The 22,800-nt window shown below is 35.3% G+C and overlaps 1 protein-coding gene across 3 annotated transcripts in view; it reads left to right on the top strand.

Annotated features, from left to right (window-relative positions):
- The window catches only part of PLS1 (plastin 1), a 111,242-nt gene extending 89,553 nt beyond the window's left edge, over positions 1-21,689 (top strand). For all 3 annotated transcript variants that reach the window (XM_073023528.1, XM_008008848.3, XM_073023529.1), the window contains 6 exons: positions 2,654-2,732; positions 6,065-6,179; positions 11,926-12,059; positions 12,520-12,643; positions 19,541-19,665; positions 19,909-21,689. In XM_073023528.1, coding sequence (XP_072879629.1) covers positions 2,654-2,732; positions 6,065-6,179; positions 11,926-12,059; positions 12,520-12,643; positions 19,541-19,665; positions 19,909-20,044 — 713 coding nt within the window. In that variant the 3' untranslated portion in view covers positions 20,045-21,689. The remainder of the gene's footprint in view (positions 1-2,653; positions 2,733-6,064; positions 6,180-11,925; positions 12,060-12,519; positions 12,644-19,540; positions 19,666-19,908) is intronic.
- The last annotated feature ends 1,111 nt before the right edge of the window (positions 21,690-22,800 follow it).

Raw genomic sequence — 22,800 nt, 5'->3', positions numbered from 1 at the left:
CCCAAATTCATGTGTTAGTATGTCCTCATTGGCAGATAATTTTCTCTCTAGAGAATTAAAGAAAACACAATTAAATATTAAACCCTCACATCAAATTGAGCCAGATATGTGGGCTCTGTATAGAAAGACCATCTCAGAATTCATTTATGGTTACAGAAGGTACATAGGCCATAAACTATCAGACTTTGTTCAAATCTTAGTTCCACTATTTAATCTGAATAACCTCTGTGAGCCTTGGTTTTTTTCATATATAAAACAAGACTAATAAACTTAATTTGAAGAGTTACAGAGCAAGCTAAATGTGATCATGAATGAAAGAATACAGTATGTGTTTATTAATGGTCAGGGAGGGAGGAGGAAAGCACTTCATGTGTCACAGCACATTTATTGAGTGTTAAATATATGTTAATTCCTTTTTTCCCTCCTAGTAGCCTACTTCTAAGATAGTTGTTATTTTTATTGCTATTTTTTATTTTTTTTTATTTGTAGATGTCAAATTGAGCCTGCAAATGAAAATAATGTTTTATAGTTCTTTCAGTCTTGTATATCAGCAATTAAGATCTTACTTCTTGAAATTGTATATCAGATCTAGGGGGAAAAAAGATTTTACCTCGAAGATTGCTTTAGCTGTCTGTAATCCAGACATTTTCCAATCTGGAATACATATATTTTTGTAATGCTTTACCATGGCTCTTGCACAGATGCATAGTCCCTCTAGCTTTGCGCATTTATGTACCAAGACATTTTGAAATGTTATTAGGTAAATAAATGCTCATTTATAAAATCTATTTTACTTTCCAGGTATCAAAAATTAAAATAATTATATAATCAGTTGAGAATAGGAAGAAATATGAACCCCTGAAGATAGTTTCAGAACTCTATCAAAATGCAAGTTTAGTTATTTTAAAATATTACTGCATCATTAGATTCAACAGAATTTGGATATTTTAATTAAAAATTAAACCAATAAGGCACTGTTAATCTTCATAATTTTAAGACATTTAGATTTTCCTAGATGGAAATAATGTAAAACTTCTGTAACTATTAGAAAAAAATATATATATCTTTATGATAGATCGTAATAGAGAAACAACTGAGAGGTAAATCCAAATCGAAGGCATCAAGTTATTGATCATAGTATGTTTATATTTATGTCACTTTGGGGATAGTTCATAGATTTAATTTGTACCTGTTTAACAATTCCTACAAAGAAAGCTGGCATGGATTCTGGAAATATTTAGTTTAGCTTGGTTCTTCTTAAAAAAAGATTCTCATGTAGACTGTTTATTATAAAGTGGTGGTAGCAGATACAATAGACTGATCAGTTACCTTTTATGCAGACCAGAGGGAACACAATTTAAGCAAGAAATTATAGAGCTATATAATAGAGCAATAATTAAAGCAGATTCTGGGAAAGCTGTTAGATAATGGCATTGAAACCACATGAAACTACAGTGAGTAGATTATTTCCTGAACAGTTGGCACAAATAACAGAATTCTTTAGCTCTGACAAGGCTTGGGTTCCTGTCCTGGGTGTGCAGGTTTATACTGTCTTTGGCACTCAATGTGAAGATGACTGTTGCAATGGCTCTATACGAACGAGCCCCTGGAACGCAGATGATTATAGATTTATGTGCCAAATTGTCACATGGGCCAAAATCTAGAGGGACTTGAACTTGCCTATAACTTAGAATTGATGAGAGGTATAAATGTTTCAGTTTTTCAGGAGTCTGGTGACAAGATATAAATTGGGCCGTTCCACTGTCCACTACCTTTGCTGAAGAACAAATACTCGTGATAGTTACTTAGGACTATTAGCCATCAGGAGATGACTAGAAGGCAGACAGTGGTAGAACCAGCCCACATTCCTGCTCACTTTGTGGTGTACCATAACCCACATTTTCCTTATAGATTATGTAAGCACTGTTATGAAGGGAATGCTCAGGGAGGTAGGGTTAAATAACAGCACCTGAAGGAGTTATCTCCTTGAGTGGATCTTTGAGGTCCAGGAACTTACTATGACGAAATGTGTCTTTCTCTTATCAATCTGTATTGGGTCTGTGTTCCTTATGTATTTTCAGTAATGACAATCTAAACTAACTCAGGAAGCCTGTAAAATAGTTATATTCCCTTCATTGTGTGTTTTTATATTTACCTGTAATCTCCTCTGCCCTTCATTGTGTGGTGTAAAGTGTAGTTTGTGTGCGTAAAACCATAATTTGTACAAATTTAGAAACCCTGAATCGAGAAAGGTATAACTTTTCTATTTGTGTTTAATGTGCTAATGTTATCCTGACTGCTAAAAGATTTTATTTTTATTAATGTTTAGTGAATCCCTTTTGCATCTAATCATAATTATAGACCACAGAAGTGTATCTGTTATTTCTAGGCAGAGAAACCCATGGCTCAGTACTAGTTCACAGACATCAAAGGGAATCTAGAAGAGATTTAGAGCAAATGGAGGCTTCCTAGATAGTAGGAAAGAAGGGACTTTGGCATTAAGAGACTTTTTTTCTCCCTTTAAAGAAACTGTAGTATCTAAAGAACCATGGCAAGGTAGGTTTGACCAGTTTGTACCTGCTAGAATGGTTTAACATATAGTTCCTGGTTCCTTTTGTCCTGAGTCATCAGTGTGAGCTTGTATCTACTCTAGGAGAGAGCAAGGAAGAGAGAACATTTCGGAACTGGATGAATTCCTTGGGAGTCAACCCATACATTAATCATTTGTACAGGTAAATATTTTATTGTGCTTCAGCTGTACTGTCAGGGTCAAACTTTTCAAGTTTCAAACTGTAGGCATGTTTAAATGGAACATTTTCTCAAGTCGCAAGAATTTTAGCCAAATTTTAGAGTTTCAGGATGCTGGGAATTGGCAATACACAATGGATTTTAAAAGAAAGTTACTATTCAAAAAAGGAATAATAGTTATGTTTTTGATGATATACATAAATCAGTAAAGATAATCCTTGTATAGTTATTGATCATAAAAATAATTTCAACTTTAACAGGGTAACAGTAATAACTGATAAATTGTTATGTTTTTCATTGTCATTTTTCATTTATTTTTGCCAAAACCTCAATTATTCCATAATTTATGTGTATATTTTTTTCTAATTTGTAAAAGTAACTTGTTTTCCTTGAATAATTGTTATAGCTTATCTCATTCTTTCTTGTTTAAAAATGATAACACATTATTGGTATGAGTAGGGCTAAGAAAATATTTCACTAAATCAATTCCTGGGCTAACGATGCGTCTTTCTAAGTGTGGATGAGAGGAAACCATTCTTCTCTCTTTATTATACAGTCTACCAGCCTGCCTTAATAAAATGCAAAAGAAGCTAACTTCAGCTCTAGTTGTATTTTTTTTTTTAGAAAAAAGTTCTAATTAACTAAATGTATTAATAATTTACATACCCAAGAAACTCCTTAAAGAAGATTAACTAAGATTAACTCCTTAAAGAAGATTGTCACAACAGGCCAAGTTCGCTGGCTCACTGAGGATTTATGATGCTGTAATTTCTGCTGCTTGGTGTTTATTCACAATGTTCTTTAAAATTGAAAACCAGTGTTACCTTATTATGGTAACTGGCTTTGATTGTGGTAGACCCATATTTGTAAAGCTCTTGAAGAGTATAAATTTCAGCTGGATGAGAGGAGATATACGTCAATTAGACCAGAGCTCCTGTTACAGTAGCAGGGAAGTTAAAACACAAATATTGAAGGCGAGGAGGGGTCCACTTTTTATGGACTGATTTGAAAGAATATCTCTAATATATAGTCAAGAGAAAAGAATAACAAAGTCTAGTATGATCCCATTTTGTTTACAATTTGAGTGTGTAGTATTTGTATTCGAATTTTAAAAGAAAATCTAGAGAGGTACATAGCAAACTGTATGTAGCCTGGGTAATAGGAGTAGAGAACAGTAAGGAGACTTTTATTATTATTATTATTATTTTATTTATTTATTTGAGAGGAGTTTTGCTCTTGTTGCCCAGGCTAGAGTGCAATGGCATGATCTCGGCTCACCACAACCTCCGCCTCCCGGGTTCAAGTGATTCTCCTGCCTCAGCCTCCCGTGTAGCTGGGATTACAGGGATGTGCCACCATGCCCAGCTAATTTTGTATTTTTAGTAGAGATGGGGTTTTTCCATGTTGGTCAGGCTGGTGGCGAACTCCTGACCTCAGGTGATCTGCCTGCCTCGGCCTCCCAAAGTGCTGGGATTACAGGCGTGGGCCACCGCACCCAAGACTTAATCTTAGTAACTTAAACATGATTGTATTTTTTTTGAACCATGAACATGTATTTTTCTATAATTAAAGAGTAAGCTTAAAAATAGCAGATTAAGATTTGTTGATACTCATGTAATTATTTCATAAATATCAGAAACACTAGATTCTATCATTGACAGTGGAGAAGAGAATTGCCCAAACCTTTTAGCTAAAGATATCTGAAGAATATCTTTATTCAAGAAATACCAGCATAGGGCTTCTGAGCATATAGTATTTTTTCTTGGGAAAAGAACTGTTCAGAAACTGTTTCAGAAAATTCTTTAACATAATCTTAGAGAACCATCAGATGCAGAAGAACAATAGGTGAACATCTAGTTGACACTGGAACCATGTCTCCATAGAATTGTGTCTGCATCATATTCCTAAACCCACCCCCAAGAATTTTTAGGTTCCTGCCTATAGTATAGCCAGCCCAAACCAAAACAGCTAGATTTTCCCTGAAAATTCTCTTCTCTAAAATGTTATAAATATATTTCAAGAACTATTAGTCCTAGAGTTTTTCTATGACCAGTTGGTTCTAGAACTCATCTTGAAGTCTCTGGAAATCATTTAAACTCTCTGGGCATCAGTTCTATTTGCAAAATAATAATAATACCATACTAGACAGGAATAAGAATGAATTCATTTAAAGTAAAGAAGAAAAATACATGAAACAGATAAGATTCCAGAACCTGTAGAAATACTTTAGTGATTTTTTTATACAGAATGTTTCATGTGCCTAAAGATAATCTACTCAGATCTTAATTACCTTCATATCAGACTTTCTCCCTCTATCACCTAGTACTGGGCCCAGCTGCCTTCACTGCCATGTGGTGTGTGCTCAGAGAATGCAAAGTAATTTAATATGAACCTTAGCGAAACATAACTCATTGGACAAGCTGTTGGAGGAGAAAAGTCATGTAATACATCACCAAGCTAGAAATTTAAAAAATCAGTTGCTATTGCTTTATGTCCTTAGCATACTGCATTAAAAATAGACTAAACAGGCATACATTAACCTTCTCAGGAGAACATATTTTTCTGAATCCAAAGTAGTTAATATTTTTACTTCGAGAATTCCTACTTGTTCATAAGTTCCTTCTTCTTAACCTTCATTCCTGAACACAAACGGCTGCCTACTGAGTAGCTATTGTGATTTTCCTATAATTATTTTTAAGTTAAAAAATAATGTATAAATAATACATGAACTTATTCTTACTGGACAAGTTCTAGAAAGTATGTAAGTATATAGAATAAAATAAAACATTCCACCCTTACTCTCTCGTACTCCCCTTTTCCTGACCTCTTTCTTTACCTAATAGAAGTAATTGCTATTAACTGTCCTTAGCATGTATAGGTATATAAACACATTTGACTCTAAATTTTTTTAAATAAATGAGATCAAATTGTATGAAATGTTCTGCCATTTGTTTTTTAAAGTTTGATATGTCTTGCAAAGCTTTTCATATCAATACATAGAGATCTACCTCATGTCTAATGAGGAGTTTATAGTATAGTTTACTCAACAGCTCCCTACTGCCAGGCAGTTGTTTCCATATTTATAAATACTGTGGCAATGAATGTCCTTGGATGTATACCTTTGTAAATATTTATGTAAACATTTTAGACAGATTCTTAGACTGGAAGTTCTGGGTCAAACAATATGTCCTGTCATTCTTTAAGGATTAAATGACTTATATTCTTAAAGATATAAGTCTGTCTCCAATGTACTTAATACAATTAGGTAGTACCCAACATTTCCTCCTCCTTTATCTGCTTTTTCTTCCTGTTTTAGTGATCTCACAGATGCTTTAGTGATCTTTCAACTCTATGAGATGATCCGAGTGCCAGTCAACTGGAGCCATGTCAACAAACCTCCTTATCCTGCCCTTGGAGGGAACATGAAGAAGGTGAATGAAATAATGGCCATGTATATATTGTTATTGTTCTGATATAAAACAAAGAATTTAGAGTTTCATGAAGTTGAATGAAGTGTACTCTGTCCCCACAATTCTGATTCAGACCAAAATGTGTTAAGCTTAATAGCCTTTTTACAAGTTTGCTTTAATAAATGCAAAGACGAAGGCAATCCCTGTAGTCAGACACTTTATATAACTGTTTTCATCTTTATCAAGTCATAGTACTTAATGTTCTTTGAGATGTACTGTAAATGTATTCTTATTTTACAATTGGTATAACTTGCTGAATTTTTATCAGTTATCCACTCATTTACTCAACAGATATTTATCAATGACCTAATACCTGTACAGTGCTATGCAGGATATAACAAAAAGTATAAAGCATGGAGTTGGTCCTCAGGAAAGCCTAAATAAATTAGGGAAATATGTGTGCAAACAACTACAATATGGTACATGGTAAACAAAAGTGAATATTATGATTTCTAGGGAAGAAAGTTGAAGAGCTACTGAAATAGTAATAGCAAAATGGGAACGACACGTGAGTGAACAATTCATAGAAAAATAATGATGAATAATAAACATACAAAAAACTTTTCACCCAGAATAAAGAAATGCAATTTAAAACAAGAAACTATTGAACTGCATCCAATGTTAGAGGAAGTATTCATTGGTATAATCTTTCTAAAACCAGTTTGGCAATACATATTAATCTTCCAAAAAATTCTTTGACCTAATTTCACCTTTTTCCACCTATCCTGATGAAAAAATCAGAAAGACACAAAGTTGTATGGCAAAATGCTAATCATAGCAGTGTTTATACAGCACACAAGAAAACAACCCAGTTGTTCAATAAAGGGTTAATAAAATTGACACACTCATAAAGTAAAATGTGCCATTAAAAATAGTGTTTGACAGGAACAGAAAACCAAACACTGCATGTTCTCACTCATAAATGGGTGTTGAACAGTGAGGACACAGGGACACAGGTAGCAGAACATCACACACCCAGGCCTGTCGGGGTGGGGGGAAAGGGGAGGGAGAGCATTAGGACAAATACCTAATACATGCGGGGCTTAAAACCTAGATGATGGGGGCCAGACGCAGCGGCTCACACCTGTAATCCCATCATTTTGGGAGGCTGAGGCAGGTGGATCACGAGGTCAGGAGTTCGAGGCCAGCCTGGCCAACATAGTGAAAATACAAAAATACAAAAAAATAGCTGGGCATAGTGGCGGGCACCTGTAATCCCAGCTACTTGGGAGGCTGAGGCAGGAGAATGGCTTGAACCGGCGGAGGTTGCAATGAGCCGAGATGTGCCATTGCACTCCAGCCTGGGTAACAGAGCGAAACTCCATCTCGAGGAAAAAAAAAAAACCTAGATGACGGGTTGATGGGTGCAGCAAACCACCATAGCATATGTATACCTATGTAACAATCCTGCACGTTCTGCACGTGTATACCAGAACTTAAAGTATAATTAAACAAAGAAAAAATATTGTTTTAGTAATAGTGGTATGGAAATGAGCAGGACACAAAATTATATATATACATAATATGAATCTAATTTATTTAAAATACATACACACAGAGATGCATTCAAAAGGGACTTTGGGTTTTTCACGTCTATAGAATGAAAATGTATTTATAGACACTGTAATTTTTAAAGAAAAAAATTTAAAAAGACCTTTAAAGGGAAATATATCATAATATTAAAAGTAGTTAAATGTGTGGTATAATTATAAAGAGTTATATTTTTCAGCATTTCTAGTCATTGGACTGCCTGCATTTTTAATTTCATTTGATTTGCATATAATTCTTTTCATGGGAGTAGAATTCAGAAAGTTTTATTGACTAATTTCCTGTAAGTTTTTTTCTCCAAAATTCTGAATGCAAAATGTAACAGGAAAACAGAAATTAACCATTCATTATACCTGGAATTTTAATGTGAACTACAAATAAATACATATGTCACAAATGAATCATATGCAGAATACTTTTTCAACAAGTATAGAATGAAACATAAAGCCTGAAATAAATTCAAGATGTTTAAAAAATGAAGAAGCAGTACTTTCATGACACAGTATCACAGGGAATTACTTTATGGAATTATTTTATGGAATTTGGGCAATAATCAATAGATGTCACTTTCCTTCGGTTACAAAGTTCTTAAAGCTGCACCGTTAAAATAGCCTTTCTTCATTATTATTATTATTTTTGAGACAGAGTCTTGCTGTGTTGCTCAGGCTGGAATGCAGTGGCGTGATCTCGGCTAACTGCAAGCTCCGCCTCCCAGGTTCATGCCATTCTCCTGCCTCAGCCTCCTGAGTAGCTGGGACTACTGGCACCTGCCACTATGCCCAGCTAATTTTTTTGTATTTTTAGTAGAGACGGGGTTTCACCGTGTTAGCCAGGATGGTCTTGATCTCCTGACCTCGTGATCTACCTGCCTCAGCCTCCCAAAGTGCTGGGATTACAGGCATGAGCCACCATGCCTGGCCTTCTTCTTTATTTTTAAGTATTTATTTTCACTTGAACCCTTGTGTCCCATTATGTAACTCTTCTCATTGTCCAAATGATCTAAGCTTCATTTTTGTCCAGAGCATTTAAAGTACTTGGTAATTGATATAGTTTGGCTGTGTCCTCACCCAAATCTCATCTTGAATTGTACTCCCATATTCCCATGTGTTGTGGGAGGGACCCAGTGGGAGATAATTTGAATCATGGGGGCGGTTCCCCCATACTGTTCTCATGGTAGTGAATACAACTTAGGAGATCTGATGGTTTTATCGGGGGTTTCCACTTTTGCATCTTCCTCATTTTCTCTTGCTGCCGCCATGTAAATAGTGCCTTTTGCTTCCCATCATGATTCTGAGGCCTTCCCAGCCATGTGGAACTGTAAGTCCAATTAAACCTCTTTTTCTTCCCAGTCTTGGATATGTCTTTATCAGCAGCGTGAAAATGGAACTAATATAGTAATCATTTCTTCCGTTAACCCTGTGAGACTGCACTCCAAGTTTTTCTTGCTTTCTTTGTGCTCATTCTTACCTTTCATAGGTTCTTCATCTTTTAGCCTGACAACTCAGTATTTCCAAGGCCTGGTTCTTGGCCCAAAGGTCTTAACTTCTATATTTACACCCTCAGGGAGCAGATCTGTTTTTAGGGTTTTAAGTACAGGCTGAGCATCCCTTATCCAAAATACTTGGGACCAGATGTATTTCAGATATTGGAATATTTGCAATATGCTGGTTGAACATCCTTAAGCTGAAAATCTGAAATGCTCCAATGAGCTTTTCTTTTGAGTATTGTGTTGGTGCTCAAAAAGTTTTAGAGTTTGGAGTATTTTGGATTTTTGGATTTTCAGATTAGGGATATTCAACCTATACTACCATACACATGGATTACCTCTAGGAACCTAATTTCTTATTCTTTCTCTAGTTTAGTACCTCTCTAGATCTCTTAGAAGTGTTCTGCCAAATTTGGAACCAACTACTGCCAATAAATAGAATATATGCTTTCCCTTATGTTAGCACCTGTTTCCAGTTTCTCTTTCAATGCTGGTCATATCAGTATGTTCTTAGGCCTCTATACTAGCAACCCTGAACTCCTTTCTTGCCATCATTTCCCTTAGGAACTTTGGTATAACTGTAAAGCAGATAGCTCTTCATTGAAACACATGTGATTACTGCAGTTTGCTATAAAATTCTCCCACTGAAATGGGTGTCCATGGTAAATATGCTGGCTTGTTACTCTCCTGTACACAGTGTTAAGTAATTCAAGTGCTAATGTTATTTTCCATAAATTAGGAATCTATTCTGTTTTTTAAAATTGACATTCTTATAGCATATATTTCTTTTAAGCAGTCTAAGCCTATAATTTAATATGATTCCAAACAATTTTTTGGAATATTATCTCTGCATTAAAAAACTCTTAAAAAATTTTTTTAGAAATAGGGTTTCACTATGGTGCCCAGGCTGGAGTGCATGCTATTCACAGGCGTGATTATAGCACACTACAGCCTTGAACTCCTGCGCTTAAGTGATCCTCCTGCCTCAACCTAAGTAGCTGGACTACTGGCATGCCACCACACCCAGCTTCTCCTTGGATTTTAAAAAAATGAATACACATCAAACATTTTATTCAATTTGTGAAGTGAGCCAGGCAGATGTTATAGCAGGCTCAAAGATCTTCCATTTTTATTTGTAGTAAATTGAACTTTGGGAATTTGGATTCTCTTTTTTAAAGAACAATAACCATATATTTGTACAAATTCCTTCATTAGCTGTCTCACATTTCCTGGAAATATTTTCTTACTATTGGGAAAAATCTATCTATGTACCTTAGGTTAGACTATTTTGTAATGGTGCCTTAACTAACTTTTGGAAGAAAATTAAGAAAAATAGTGTTCTCCTTTTAAATGTTTATTCCAAAAAGTACTTAGTGTAAGCACTTTTGTTCCTACTGGTGATAAGATTATGAGAGTTTATAATTTCACTGGAGCAAAAAGACTCAGATACATAAGAATTTATAAGTTCTGATGTAAGAAACACAGCACTAGATGATGGATATAAAAAACCCTATTGACTCCAGGATAGACAAAAAAAGTATTAGAGAAAGGACCGAGCTGGACCTTTATCACTGGAAAGAAGTATGTGTGTGTGGTTGGGGAGGGTAAACAGTTTATTAGGTGTTTATGTATCAGATTCTTACTTTAGGCAGGGCATTGTGCTGGTAGTGGATAGATTGGTGCATGAAAAAATTTTTGTCCTTTAGAAGAAGCTTATACTATAGTTGTTGAAAGGAAACACATAAAAGGCTAAGTATAAGTAGAAGATGGTGCATAAGCATTACAAAATAAGCATTCTTAGGAGTTCAAGCGAAGGATAGATCATTATTAGCTGGTACAGTTAAGGTTAAGCCTTTATTGAAGAAAGGGGCCAAAAGCTGAATTTCAGAGGATGAGTAAGATCTGGGTAAAGAATATTGGAGATGAAGTTAGATTCTTAATAAAACAATTACTTTCTTCTCTTTTTTAAAAATTTTACATCTAAACAAAACATCATCTATTACTTCTATTAAAGGAAAGCAGGAAACCTTGGTTTTTAGTCACAGGTGTACCACTAATAAGCTATTTCATCTTGGATAGTCAAGAAATTTTTTTTTTTTTTTTTTTTTTTTTTTTTTTTTGAGATGGAGTTTTTGCTCTGTTGCCCAGGCTGGAGGGCAGTGGCGCGATCTTAGCTCACTGCAACCTCCACCTCCCAGGTTCAAGTGATTCTCCTGCCTCAGCCTCCTGAGTAGCTGGAATTACAGGCACCCACCACCACGCCTGGCGACTTTTTGTATTTTTAGTAGAGATGAGGTTTCATGTTGGCCAGGCTGGTCTCGAACTCTTGACCTCAGGTGATCCACTTGCTTCGGCCTCCCAAAGTGCTAGGATTACAGGCATGAGCGACCACGCCCGGCCTAGATAGTCGAGACTTTTAGAATAGGAGGGGATCTTTAAACTTTCCAGCCAGTTGTTCCTCTATTTAGGTTAACCTACTCAGTGCTTTAATATCTTCAACTATAAAATGGAAATAATTATGTCCTTACTTTCCCTGGGTTATTATTATGAAATTGGTCATATAAATTTAAGGTGTCATCATAACTGTTTTTCAGATGGCTGAACTAGGCTGGTGTATTCAGGAGATATGTTTTTAAAAATCTGTTTTATACCTAAACTTTTACTTATTTATAGATTGAAAACTGTAACTATGCAGTGGAACTTGGGAAGAACAAGGCCAAATTCTCCTTGGTTGGCATTGCTGGGCAGGACCTAAATGAAGGGAATTCAACACTTACCCTGGCATTGGTATGGCAGCTGATGAGAAGGTAAAGGCTGATATGTTGGTACCAACACTGCCTGTTTCCTCCAACAAGTAATCGAACTAAACTTTTAGCTATTTTTGAACAATAATGAACACAGAAGAAATATACAATGTAAAATATTTTAATTTTTAAAGGATTTACTGTTGATTATGGTTTTTTTGTAAATTATATTTTATTTAAAAATGGGTCAATATCCAGAAACACTATCACTTTTATTAATGCCTCTTAAAAATGGCTTCATAAGGAATTGCTTTAAGTTTTAAAACTACCATGTAGTAGTTTTTGTTTCTGATTAATGAGGTTTGTGACTTTGGAATGTAATCGGGTGCAAATGCCAGACTAAAATTAGAAATATTTATTAGAACTGAACTATTCCTTAAGTATTTATCTAAGCATTGATATAAATTATGTGAAAGCAAATTTTACCCTTTTCAGTCTCAAATATACATCTTTTCTGTTGCAGGTACACATTGAATGTGTTATCAGATCTTGGAGAGGGTGAAAAAGTAAATGATGAAATTATTATTAAATGGGTCAATCAGACTCTTAAAAGTGCAAACAAAAAGACTTCTATTTCCAGCTTCAAGGTAAGCAAGAGTCTTAAATTTTTTTGTTGTTGTTGGTATAGGAAGGAATTTTTTTCTGTTTTGAGACGGAGTGTCGCTCTGTCACCCAGGCTGGAGTGCAGTGGCACGATCTTGGCTCACTGCAAGCTCCGGCTCCCGGGTCACATCATTCTCCTGCCTCAGCCTCCCAAGTAGCTGGGACTACAGGCGCCCGCCACCACGCCCGGTTCATTTTTTTGTTTGTGTTTTTAGTAGAGACAGGGTTTCACCATGTTAGCCAGGATGGTCTCGATCTCCTGACCTTGTGATCTGCCCACCTCGGCTTCCCAAAGTGCTGGGATTACAGGCGTGAGCCACCGCGCCTGGCCAGGAACGAATTTTTATTGGAAATTACATTGGTTTGGCTTAGAATTATATTAATGTTGTATGTCAGAAACATGATTTATGAGTTTAGGCATACTAATTATTTGGCATGTGTAAACTTGAAATATTCAGTTTTAATTACTAAATTTTTGATTGGTTGTCCAGTTAAATATAAATGCAGGTTAATATTATCTGACTCTGGTAATCTAATCTTAAAAAATAAACAGAATAGAGCCAAAAAAAAATCCAGTTATCAAATGAAAAAGATAAGAAGCCATTGTTTATATAGGACCTATAATGTTTTGTGCTCCCTAGCAGCAGTCTCAGAATTGTATTGACATCATTTCCAAGGCATAACAGAGCCAGCCAAACCGATTCAAGTGGGAATTGAGAAAACTGGTAGGAAAAAAAAATCTTGTCATCTGGCTTCATAATGGCACTTAACACTCACTTCCGAGCATTTGTGGATGATTCATAAAGCACTCAAAATGTAATCTGTGCATACATACCCACTAATTTTCATGCATTTCCATTGTGTTTTGCTTTTGCATGCAAGCCGATGTTAGCTACAAATAAGCATGTCTGCTTGTACACATTCATTCAGTGAGCCTTGTGTTTGTGATTTTATTATGTGTGAAAAACTGCAATCAATTTGTGTTTTTTTACTGAAATAAAGTACAAAGAGATGAAACACTAAGCTATCCTAAGAGATATCTACCCATTTTTATTTCTCTCTTTGCCTTTGCTTTATATGCTTAACAACATTACAAAGTGAAAGAAATGTCAGAAATTTATCAATTCAATCTTCTCATGTTTGCCAAAAACTGAGGCCCAAGGCGGTTTTAACAGGACAGCTGGATATTGGCAGAGATGTTGCCTGAGTCCTAGTTCAATTGCTTTTTTTTTTTTTTCTTTTTCCTTTTCTATCTTGGAAGAAACTAATGACACTGAATTTTTGTTACTTCTTATTTTTTTTTGAAGTAATTTTCAATCCATGATTTGTCTCTGTGTTTTAGACATAGAACACAAAAATATAAAATAGCAATGGGCATTGTATTATAAAATTCTCTAATTGGCAGTTATTCTTTAAAATTGTTATGTTGAAATTATATGCATTTGCACATTAATTTATAGAAAATATTAAGCATGTATATAGTTAATACAATAGAAAATATTTAGGAGCAAATTAATATTTATTGAGCTCCTATTAAGTAACTTTTCTAAGTAAAGAAAAGGGTATAAAGTATAGGAAATTAATTTGGCCCTCAGAGTGTTCACCATTTATTTTAAAGACAAAGATTGTATAACTGAGAGGGTAACAATACTATAGAGTAAATGACAAAATTCAAGTAATACAACTAATATTATGGATGAAAAGTCTGATCATTTCCAATTGAATGGTCAGTGAAGAGCCGATAAAGACAGCTGGATTTGAACATCATAGATGGCGGGAGGATTTGAATTGGTGGAGAGAAAGGGGGATAACAAACTTAGAAGGGTCCATCTTGAATAAAGGCATGTCTCAGAAAGTTAGGAGAAATAGGATGGTTCCTAAGGGATGTTGTGCAAGACATAAATTGGGTCAAGATTGTGGAGGATTTTGGCCTAAATAAAGGATATTGAGTAAAGGGGGTAATAAGAAAGGCAATTATTTTAGGAATACTAATCTGAATGTGGTGAACAGGATGGGGAGGGAGAATAGTGTAACTACAAGGACAGTGCAAAAGAATCCAAGGCAGTACTCAAGGTGTGAAGTAATAAGGGGGTTGGGGCTGGGAATGGAAATGGTAAGATTAGAAAGCTATAAGTTATTGCAAAAGAAGAACTAGGATTTGGCTTCCTGATTTGGGGAAGAAGAGGAGAGGGAAGAACCAAAACTCTTGATGTTTTGGGCACGGGTAACTGGAAAACAGGTAACACTAATAGAAATGGGGATGTCATGAGGTACAGCTGCTTCCTGGAAAAGGTGATGAATTCAGTTTTTTAGGCTTGAATTTGAGGTAATTTTAGGAAAATGGGGGCAGTGAAAGGGGACATTAAAACTGGAAAGACAGACTTGGTGATCAGTTGAATAAAAGAGTTGAGAAATGGGAGTGCATAAACCTTTTAAGGGAGAGCAACCATAGAGAACAGCCGACTTGAGAGTTTGGCTCTACTTAGAACTGAGGTGGCAGAAACATCGCAAAAGTGCTTGGCATTTTGCATATGCTTAATGATAAAGTCTTTAAAGAGAGCGCAAATAGTGAAGAAATGAGGCAGTGAGTGCTAAAACATAGTTGAGGTGAGGGAGGCTTTTTTCCAACTACAGAAGTCATTATGTTTGAAGGCTATATTAAGTGGTACTAGCAGAAAAAACATTTTAATTATAATCAAGGTAGCACTATAGGAATTTCAGAAAAGACAAATTTACCCTTTTTAGCCACAAAATAAATTTCCCTTGCTAAGAAGATAGAGAAGGTGGTATATCAGCAAATAATAATCATAATTACCATTTACTGAGTCCTTTGTGTCACTGCACTTTACATATTGTTTCTTTTAATTAAATACTCTGAGCAAAAAGGTGAGCATTAGAGAAGTTAAGTAACTGTCTACTGTCATACAACTTTTAAGCAGAACAGCTGGGTTTCATATCCAGGTCTGTGTACGCACAAGTGGAAAGCCAAGCTTTGGAGTTTTATGGTCCTGGGTTGACTCTTGGCTGAGCTACTGATTAGCTGTGTAACATACTGCTCATTTATTACATAAATATTCAAAGCTTGCCCTGTGTCAGCGGCCTTGCTAGTCGCTGTGGCTACATAGTGCCCTCAAAGAGCTCACTATTCAGGGAAGGTGGCAAATAAAACAAGAATCACAGTATGGGGTGTCAGCAATACTATATAAATTAGCTAAGGGGGGAATGTGGGACCACATGAGAAGGGCATCTGTTTTACAGAAACCTTAGCAGTTTATACTAACAGCAGGGCTACATCTACTGATGAATAAACTACTGGCTCAGCATTTAGTATCTGTGTGACCATGGGCAAGTTATTAATTTCTCTATCTTCAGTTTCCCCATATCTAAAATGGGGAAATTAATAATCCCTATCTACTAAGATTGTTGTTAGACTACATAAGTTAACAAAATGTAAAGAGCTTAACAGTACCTAGCACATATTAAGGGCTCAATAAATGGGGCTTACCACGCTGTTGGCATTGCTAATATATAAAGGGCATCATATGTGACGGGGCAGGGGAGTCTGCTGAGCCTTTTAGGGAAGTCTGGTGGCCACATCACTGTTTTTCTACATTTAATTAATTAATTTATTTATTTATTTATTTATTTAATTTTTTTGAGATGGAGTCTCGCTCTGTTGCCCAGGCTGGAGTGCAGTGGCGCAATCTCAGCTCACTTCAACCTCCGCCTCCCAGGGTCAGGCAATTCTCCTGCCTCAGCCTCCTGAGTAGCTGGGACTACAGGCGCCCGCCACCACGCCCAACTAATTTTTTTGTATTTTTAGTAGAGATGGGGTTTCACTCTGTTAGCCAGAATGGTCTCAATCTCCTTACCTCATGATCTGCCTGCCTTGGCCTCCCAAAGTGTTGGGATTACAGGTGTGAACCACCATGCCAGGCCTTTCCACTTTTATTTTTAAAATGACAGAAACAGCAGTGGAATGAAATGCTCTAATATGTATCAAATAAAGGGAAAAATCATTATCTTGAAAATCAAGCTTTAGGTAATTCTAGATTAAGATAATGAAATTCTTTTTGCTGAGGTCATTTCTTTATGATTAACTTAAGGAAATAAAAGGAAAAATAATGGAAATGTATTTATATACTAACCTAAGGGTTTTCACTGTAACCCCTTTCCCTTTGCAAAAGCAAAATGTCTTTCACTGATAATGTACGAATTGGAGGATTTGGAAGACAGGGCTATTTTATCGAAAACAAGAAGATAAGAGATCTGATACAATCTTAGAAACTTAAATTTTTCATTCAACTCAGTAGAAGCTTTACCCAAAGTAACTCATAAGAAAATGGGTGGGAAAAATACTTGTTTCCTAAATCTAAATGAAATATTTAAAATAACACAAATATATAAATAAGGAATCAAATTATAGCACAGTTAAGTCACTTGTCTTTTAAAAAATTAATCATAAATATATGAAAGATAAGCCCATAGAAATTAAAATTTATTCTAGAATGAAATAAATATTATTTTTAGAAAGTATAATACAGTACACATTTAGAGTCATCTAGAGAGCTTATTAAAAATGTAGATTCCCAGCCTCATTCATAGATAATCTGACATTACTTTGAGTGGAGCTAGATGTGCACTTTTAACAAGTACCCCACATAATTTTCATGTGGGTGGTCTGCAGACTATATATTGAGCAAACAGGTATGATAATTTCTCAGAAACAGAGAAGATATGAAAAGCAGATCCAGATTACCAGCATCAGACTTAAAGGACCTAATTATTTTTACCCTTACCCCTGCCCAAAGATCTGTATCATAAAATGAACATTCCTAATAAGAATATTACCCCTGCCCAAAGATCTGTATCATAAAATGAACATTCCTAATAAGAATATAAATTTTTGTAAAATTAATAAATGAGGCCGGGCACAGTGGCTCATGTCTGTAATCCCAGTACTTTGGGAGGCCAAGGTAGGCGGATCACGAGGTCAGGAGATTGAGACCATCCTGGCTAACACGGTGAAACCCCGTCTCTACTAAAAATACAAAAAAATTAGCCAGGCATGGTGGCGGGCACCTGTAGTCCCAGCTACTCAGGAGGCTGAGGCAGGAGAATGGCCAGAACCCGGGAGGCAGAGCTTGTAGTGAGCCAAAATCACACCACTGCACTCCAGCCTGGGCAACAGAGTGAGACTCCGTGTCAAAAAAAAAAAAAAAAAGTAATAAATGAAGTGGCTGATCGTGGTTCAAAGAAGCCTGTTACTCTTCTTCACATGGCTTCAAATTGTTTTATTAGATATTGATTAAGAACTGACATTTGGCTAGAGCCTATACTAGATGCTTTCACCTATACCACCTCAGTATTCTTAAGAATCCTATGACATTCTACTTTAGAGATTAGGAAAGGGTGCTCTGACTTCAAGTAACAGAAACCCAATTTCAAGTGGTTTAAACTGAAAGGAAAGGTATTGACCACAATAACAGTAATCCAGAGGTAGGGTAGACTTCTGGATTGGTTGAACCAATAATTGAAGAATGTCATTCGGAACTCAATTTTTTTTTTCCCATCTCTGCTTTGCCATCTAATGTGCCAGCTTCACCCTAAAGCTGGTTTTCCTTTTGATCATAGGATAGTTGCTGCTTGTGACAGAGGTTTCATCCGCCATTCACATCCAGGAGGAGGGGTTGCTGGCTTTCCATAACATAGGCCCAAATTAAATCACTGTGGTAATAGGATTCCTCTATTTGGCTTAGACCAGTGTTTTAAAACCTTAAAAGAAAATTATCCTCTAAGGAATATTTTTAGACATTTTTTCCCTTTTTGTCTCTCTCCCGTGAAATTTTAATGCAGAGATACACTGTATACCTGTTCATGCACTGTATGCTTTATACATAAAAAAGGTTATCACCCTGCCTCCATTGAGAATGCTTGACCTAGGTTAATTTAGATTCACTCCTGGAACTGTGAATGTCAGCTTTCCTTGAAGCTTATGTCTATGTGAAGGAGGTATGGATATAGAGCAAAAATATGGGTTCTATTTGTATAGAAGTAAATAGTGGGTAGATTCTGGGTAGGCAAGCAGTGGTGGCCACTATTCAAGCTGAGAGAGAGAACAAATAATTTGTTCAAGTACTGATAAGTGGTAAAAATCAGTTCAGACCAGGATGTCTGATTTCATCTGCAATGCACTATTCACTACAATTTAGTTGTCCATTTTTAGCTTGCCTTGGTGGTAACTTCAAAATGGAGAGACTCTTGGGCATTTTAGAGTCAGACTGTCATGGGTTCAAATACCAGTTCTGTATTTACTGGTTGTGTAAACAAGTCATTTGAGCTATCTTAGGAACTTCATGTTCTTCATCTTTTTTTAAAAAAAAGAATTCCTTTACTATCAATATGCTAGGGTTTAAAAGGTGGATTAAATAAACTAAAACATGTAAAGCAACAAGAACAATGTCTTTGTAAATGTTCCCTTTCGCTATTTCATTTTTCTTTCTGAAAAATATTAAGGGAAGGCTTTGGGATTTATGGTCTAAGAAATATATGAGTAGAATTTAAAAATTGTTAATTAAAAATTCATCTACTCCCTTTCAAAAGATGTGTATTTTTTACAGAATAGAAACTATAGTTAGCATACTTAGGAGCTATCATGTCCACAAACCTTATTCAGGTATGCTGACAACTCTATATAAAGATTTAAGGAAAAGTATATTTTAAATGGTTTATTTATGTGTGCTGGTTGCAGAAAAGCTGAACGTTAGGTGAGGTACAAAGAATTTATAGATTGCCTTCAGTTATATGATCAGAAGAGTCTGAAAATAATGAAAATTAAAGGTCAGAAGTTTATGAATGTTCATCTATGCTTTGTTTTCTAGGATAAATCTATAAGCACAAGTTTACCTGTTCTAGATTTAATAGATGCCATTGCACCAAATGCAGTTCGTCAAGAAATGATCAGGAGAGAAAACTTATCTGATGAGGACAAGCTGAACAATGCTAAGTAAGCCTTTATGGTTTATATTAGAACACAGTGGCCCTTTAATTCTCTAAAATCCTTATAGGAAAGGTTACTATGCCCTTAAAATTCATATTTTTAAATATAACTTGTATGGGGAATATGATTTAAGACTCACAAACTTAACCTTTTCGTAAAACTAATCTTGTCACAATATTTCACTCTCTTGTTAAAATATGTTAAGTGAAAACACAGTGGATAACACCAAGATATTTTTGTCTCTTCAAGATATGCCATTTCAGTTGCTCGGAAGATCGGTGCCCGGATATATGCATTACCTGATGACCTCGTAGAAGTAAAACCAAAGATGGTTATGACGGTGTTTGCATGCTTAATGGGAAAAGGACTGAACAGAATAAAATAATCATTTCATATGATTTTCTGCCACATTAAACATATTGTATGCCTCACAGTTTACAGGATACTGAAATGTAGTGGGTGTGTAAAACCAGAGATTATTTGTATGTTCAAAATAGTTACATATTCATTAATGAATTCAATATCCTGTTCATACTAGTTAGAGCTGGTCAGCCTTTTTGGATAACACAGTTAATTTACCAACTGATAAAGATAATAAAATATATTCATAATCAAGCTGATACTTCATGATTAAATTATTTTTGTTGCTTAAAAGTCATATTAAGACTAATTCTTTTTTATGGTTCAGAAAAGATGAATACAAAAGTTTTTGCAGGTTCTGCTGTGAAATGTGTTTTGATTTTTTTGTGTGTTAATTTTGATCATAAATGCATTCATACTCATAATCCAGTTTAATCCTTTTATTTGCTTCCTCCAACTATTTAAAGTGGTCCGAAAACACTTTTCTGTAAGTTTCTATACTGTCTAAAACCTTCTGGTGACAAGAATTGTTTATTAATATCAAACTTTTTATATATGAGAACTAATTCTTGAATAAACCCCAAAGTTCACTCTCTTGTTTAAGTAGCAGCAGCTTTTTACTTAATATTTAATTTTAACTACATTGATACCTTACATATCCTAGTTTGGTAATACAGCTTTAACTATGTCATGCAACACATACATGTTGGTAGGATGTTATTAGAGATACATGTGTGCATATATATTTTTTTGCACCTGTATCACCCAGCTTTTCATAAGTGGTATGTATAATTGGTCATTCGGCCAACCATCAGTATTTTTCCCCCACAACATGTATAACACTTTTCAGTTTGTGGATATCGGATACATTAAGATTTCTTTTTATAAGTATTCATTTTGAATGTGCATATAGTTATTTGACTCCTTCCAAATACTTGTAGCCAGACATTGGCTAGAACATCCCAAGATATGTTGATACTATCCTGTTAGCTTCATATTATACTTGCTAGTTTAGGTCTCTATAGAAGCCCTATATAATTTAGAATATGCCCACTGAATATCTTTAATAGAAAGTAGCATAAAGCTATATTAATGTAGAGTATTTTCATTTGTTTTTTCGTAGCCCGTTACAAATTGGCAATGTTTGGTTAATGTTTGTGTTACTTGGAAATCACTACAGCTTGGCCCTATTTTTTTCCTAAATTTTTAGCATTAATCCAATTCTGCTGCTAACAACTGAAGCCAGAAATCTACTTCCTCCATCTTCCACTCTTAGTGCAGTGAGCAATACTGTTGTGCAACAAAAATGTCACTTTATCCCAGTGTGAATGAGTAGTCTAAATTCCCCTTCTACCATTGATTTACACATACATGTTGGTAAGAGTGAGACTGCCCATGTGTTTAGAATAGAATTTTTTAAATGATCAGGTGGAATTTTGAAATATATTCTTCTACAAAAGAGATTTCTTTCCCTTTTATATTTTGATGATTGTTTTCTTATATGAAGATTAAGATATGTTCTTGCTCTTTTATAAGATTATTTAAATTATGTTTCCCTCTGATTTTTTTTTCACTATTGTATTTACTAAGTTATTGGATTTACATGAAATCTGGCACTTTTAGGGTGTTCTTTTTCTCACAGAGTATATTTAATAAAAATGCTGTGTATATAGAAATGTGTTTGTATTTATTTCATTTGAAGAAAAATATTCAGCCTTGAAAATTAATCTAGCATAAACTTATTTTCCAGAAAAGAAAACAGTTCCTAAATGAGTTAGTAAAACAAACAAAAAAATTGTATTTGATAATTTCTTTGAAGATGAGGGTTCTTAAATATGAATAATTATTAAAAACCAACTGTGTGATTACTACAATTTAGTTTGTGCTGAAATAATTCAGGTGAATCAATCCATTCACAAATTTATCATCTATTTTGATCCAGATACTATGCTATACACTGGGGATTCAGCTGAGAAAAATACAGATGAAGTCCCCTGACCTCATGTATTATATCCATGTATCATATCCTAGTAGAGAGACAATTTGTAAATAGGAATTTTAGATAGTGATATGCAGTAGAAGAAATAACATAGGGTAACGTGATATAGACTGACTTGGGAAATGGGGTGGAGATTATTTGTATTGGGGTGAACATGGAAGGTCTCTCTAAGGATATTTGTGCTATGAGTGTTCAGCAGAGAGAACAAATGTAAAGAACCCGAGGCAGGCAGTCCTGTAGGCATCCTAGAAGACAAACAGGCGAACGTGACCTGAGAGTACTGAGGGAGAGGCAGTGTCTAGAGATGGAGATGGGGTCTAGGGTATTGTAGGACTAGATCTAAATCTGGATTTTTTTTTTTTTCTTCTCTGACTGAAGTCATGACTGTTCTTTTGTATATGTGGTTTGGGTAAGCTGCTTGAAGTAATATGCTGCTTCTGAATCTTGGATGCTATTGTTCATCATAACTCTACCACTGGTCTCTGTATCGCCTGTGTAGAAAAAACTGATAGACTGCATAGATTATGTTAAAATACCCCAATTTATTCTGGATAAAGAGTGTACCAGACCAGGCACAGTGGCTCATGCCTATAATCTCAGCACCTTGGGAGGCCAAGGTAGGAGGACTGCTTGAGGCCAGGAGTTTAGGATCAGCCTGGGCAACGTAGACTCTTGCTACAAAATTTTAATTTTTTTTGAGACAGAGTCTCACTCTGTCACCCAGGCTGGAGTGCAGTTGCATGATCTCAGCTCACTGCAACCTCTGCCTCCCGGGTTCAAGT

Source organism: Chlorocebus sabaeus, chromosome 15 (assembly GCF_047675955.1).
Source record: "Chlorocebus sabaeus isolate Y175 chromosome 15, mChlSab1.0.hap1, whole genome shotgun sequence".
NCBI lineage: Eukaryota > Metazoa > Chordata > Mammalia > Primates > Cercopithecidae > Chlorocebus > Chlorocebus sabaeus.
This window is presented reverse-complemented; position numbering and strand designations above follow the sequence as displayed.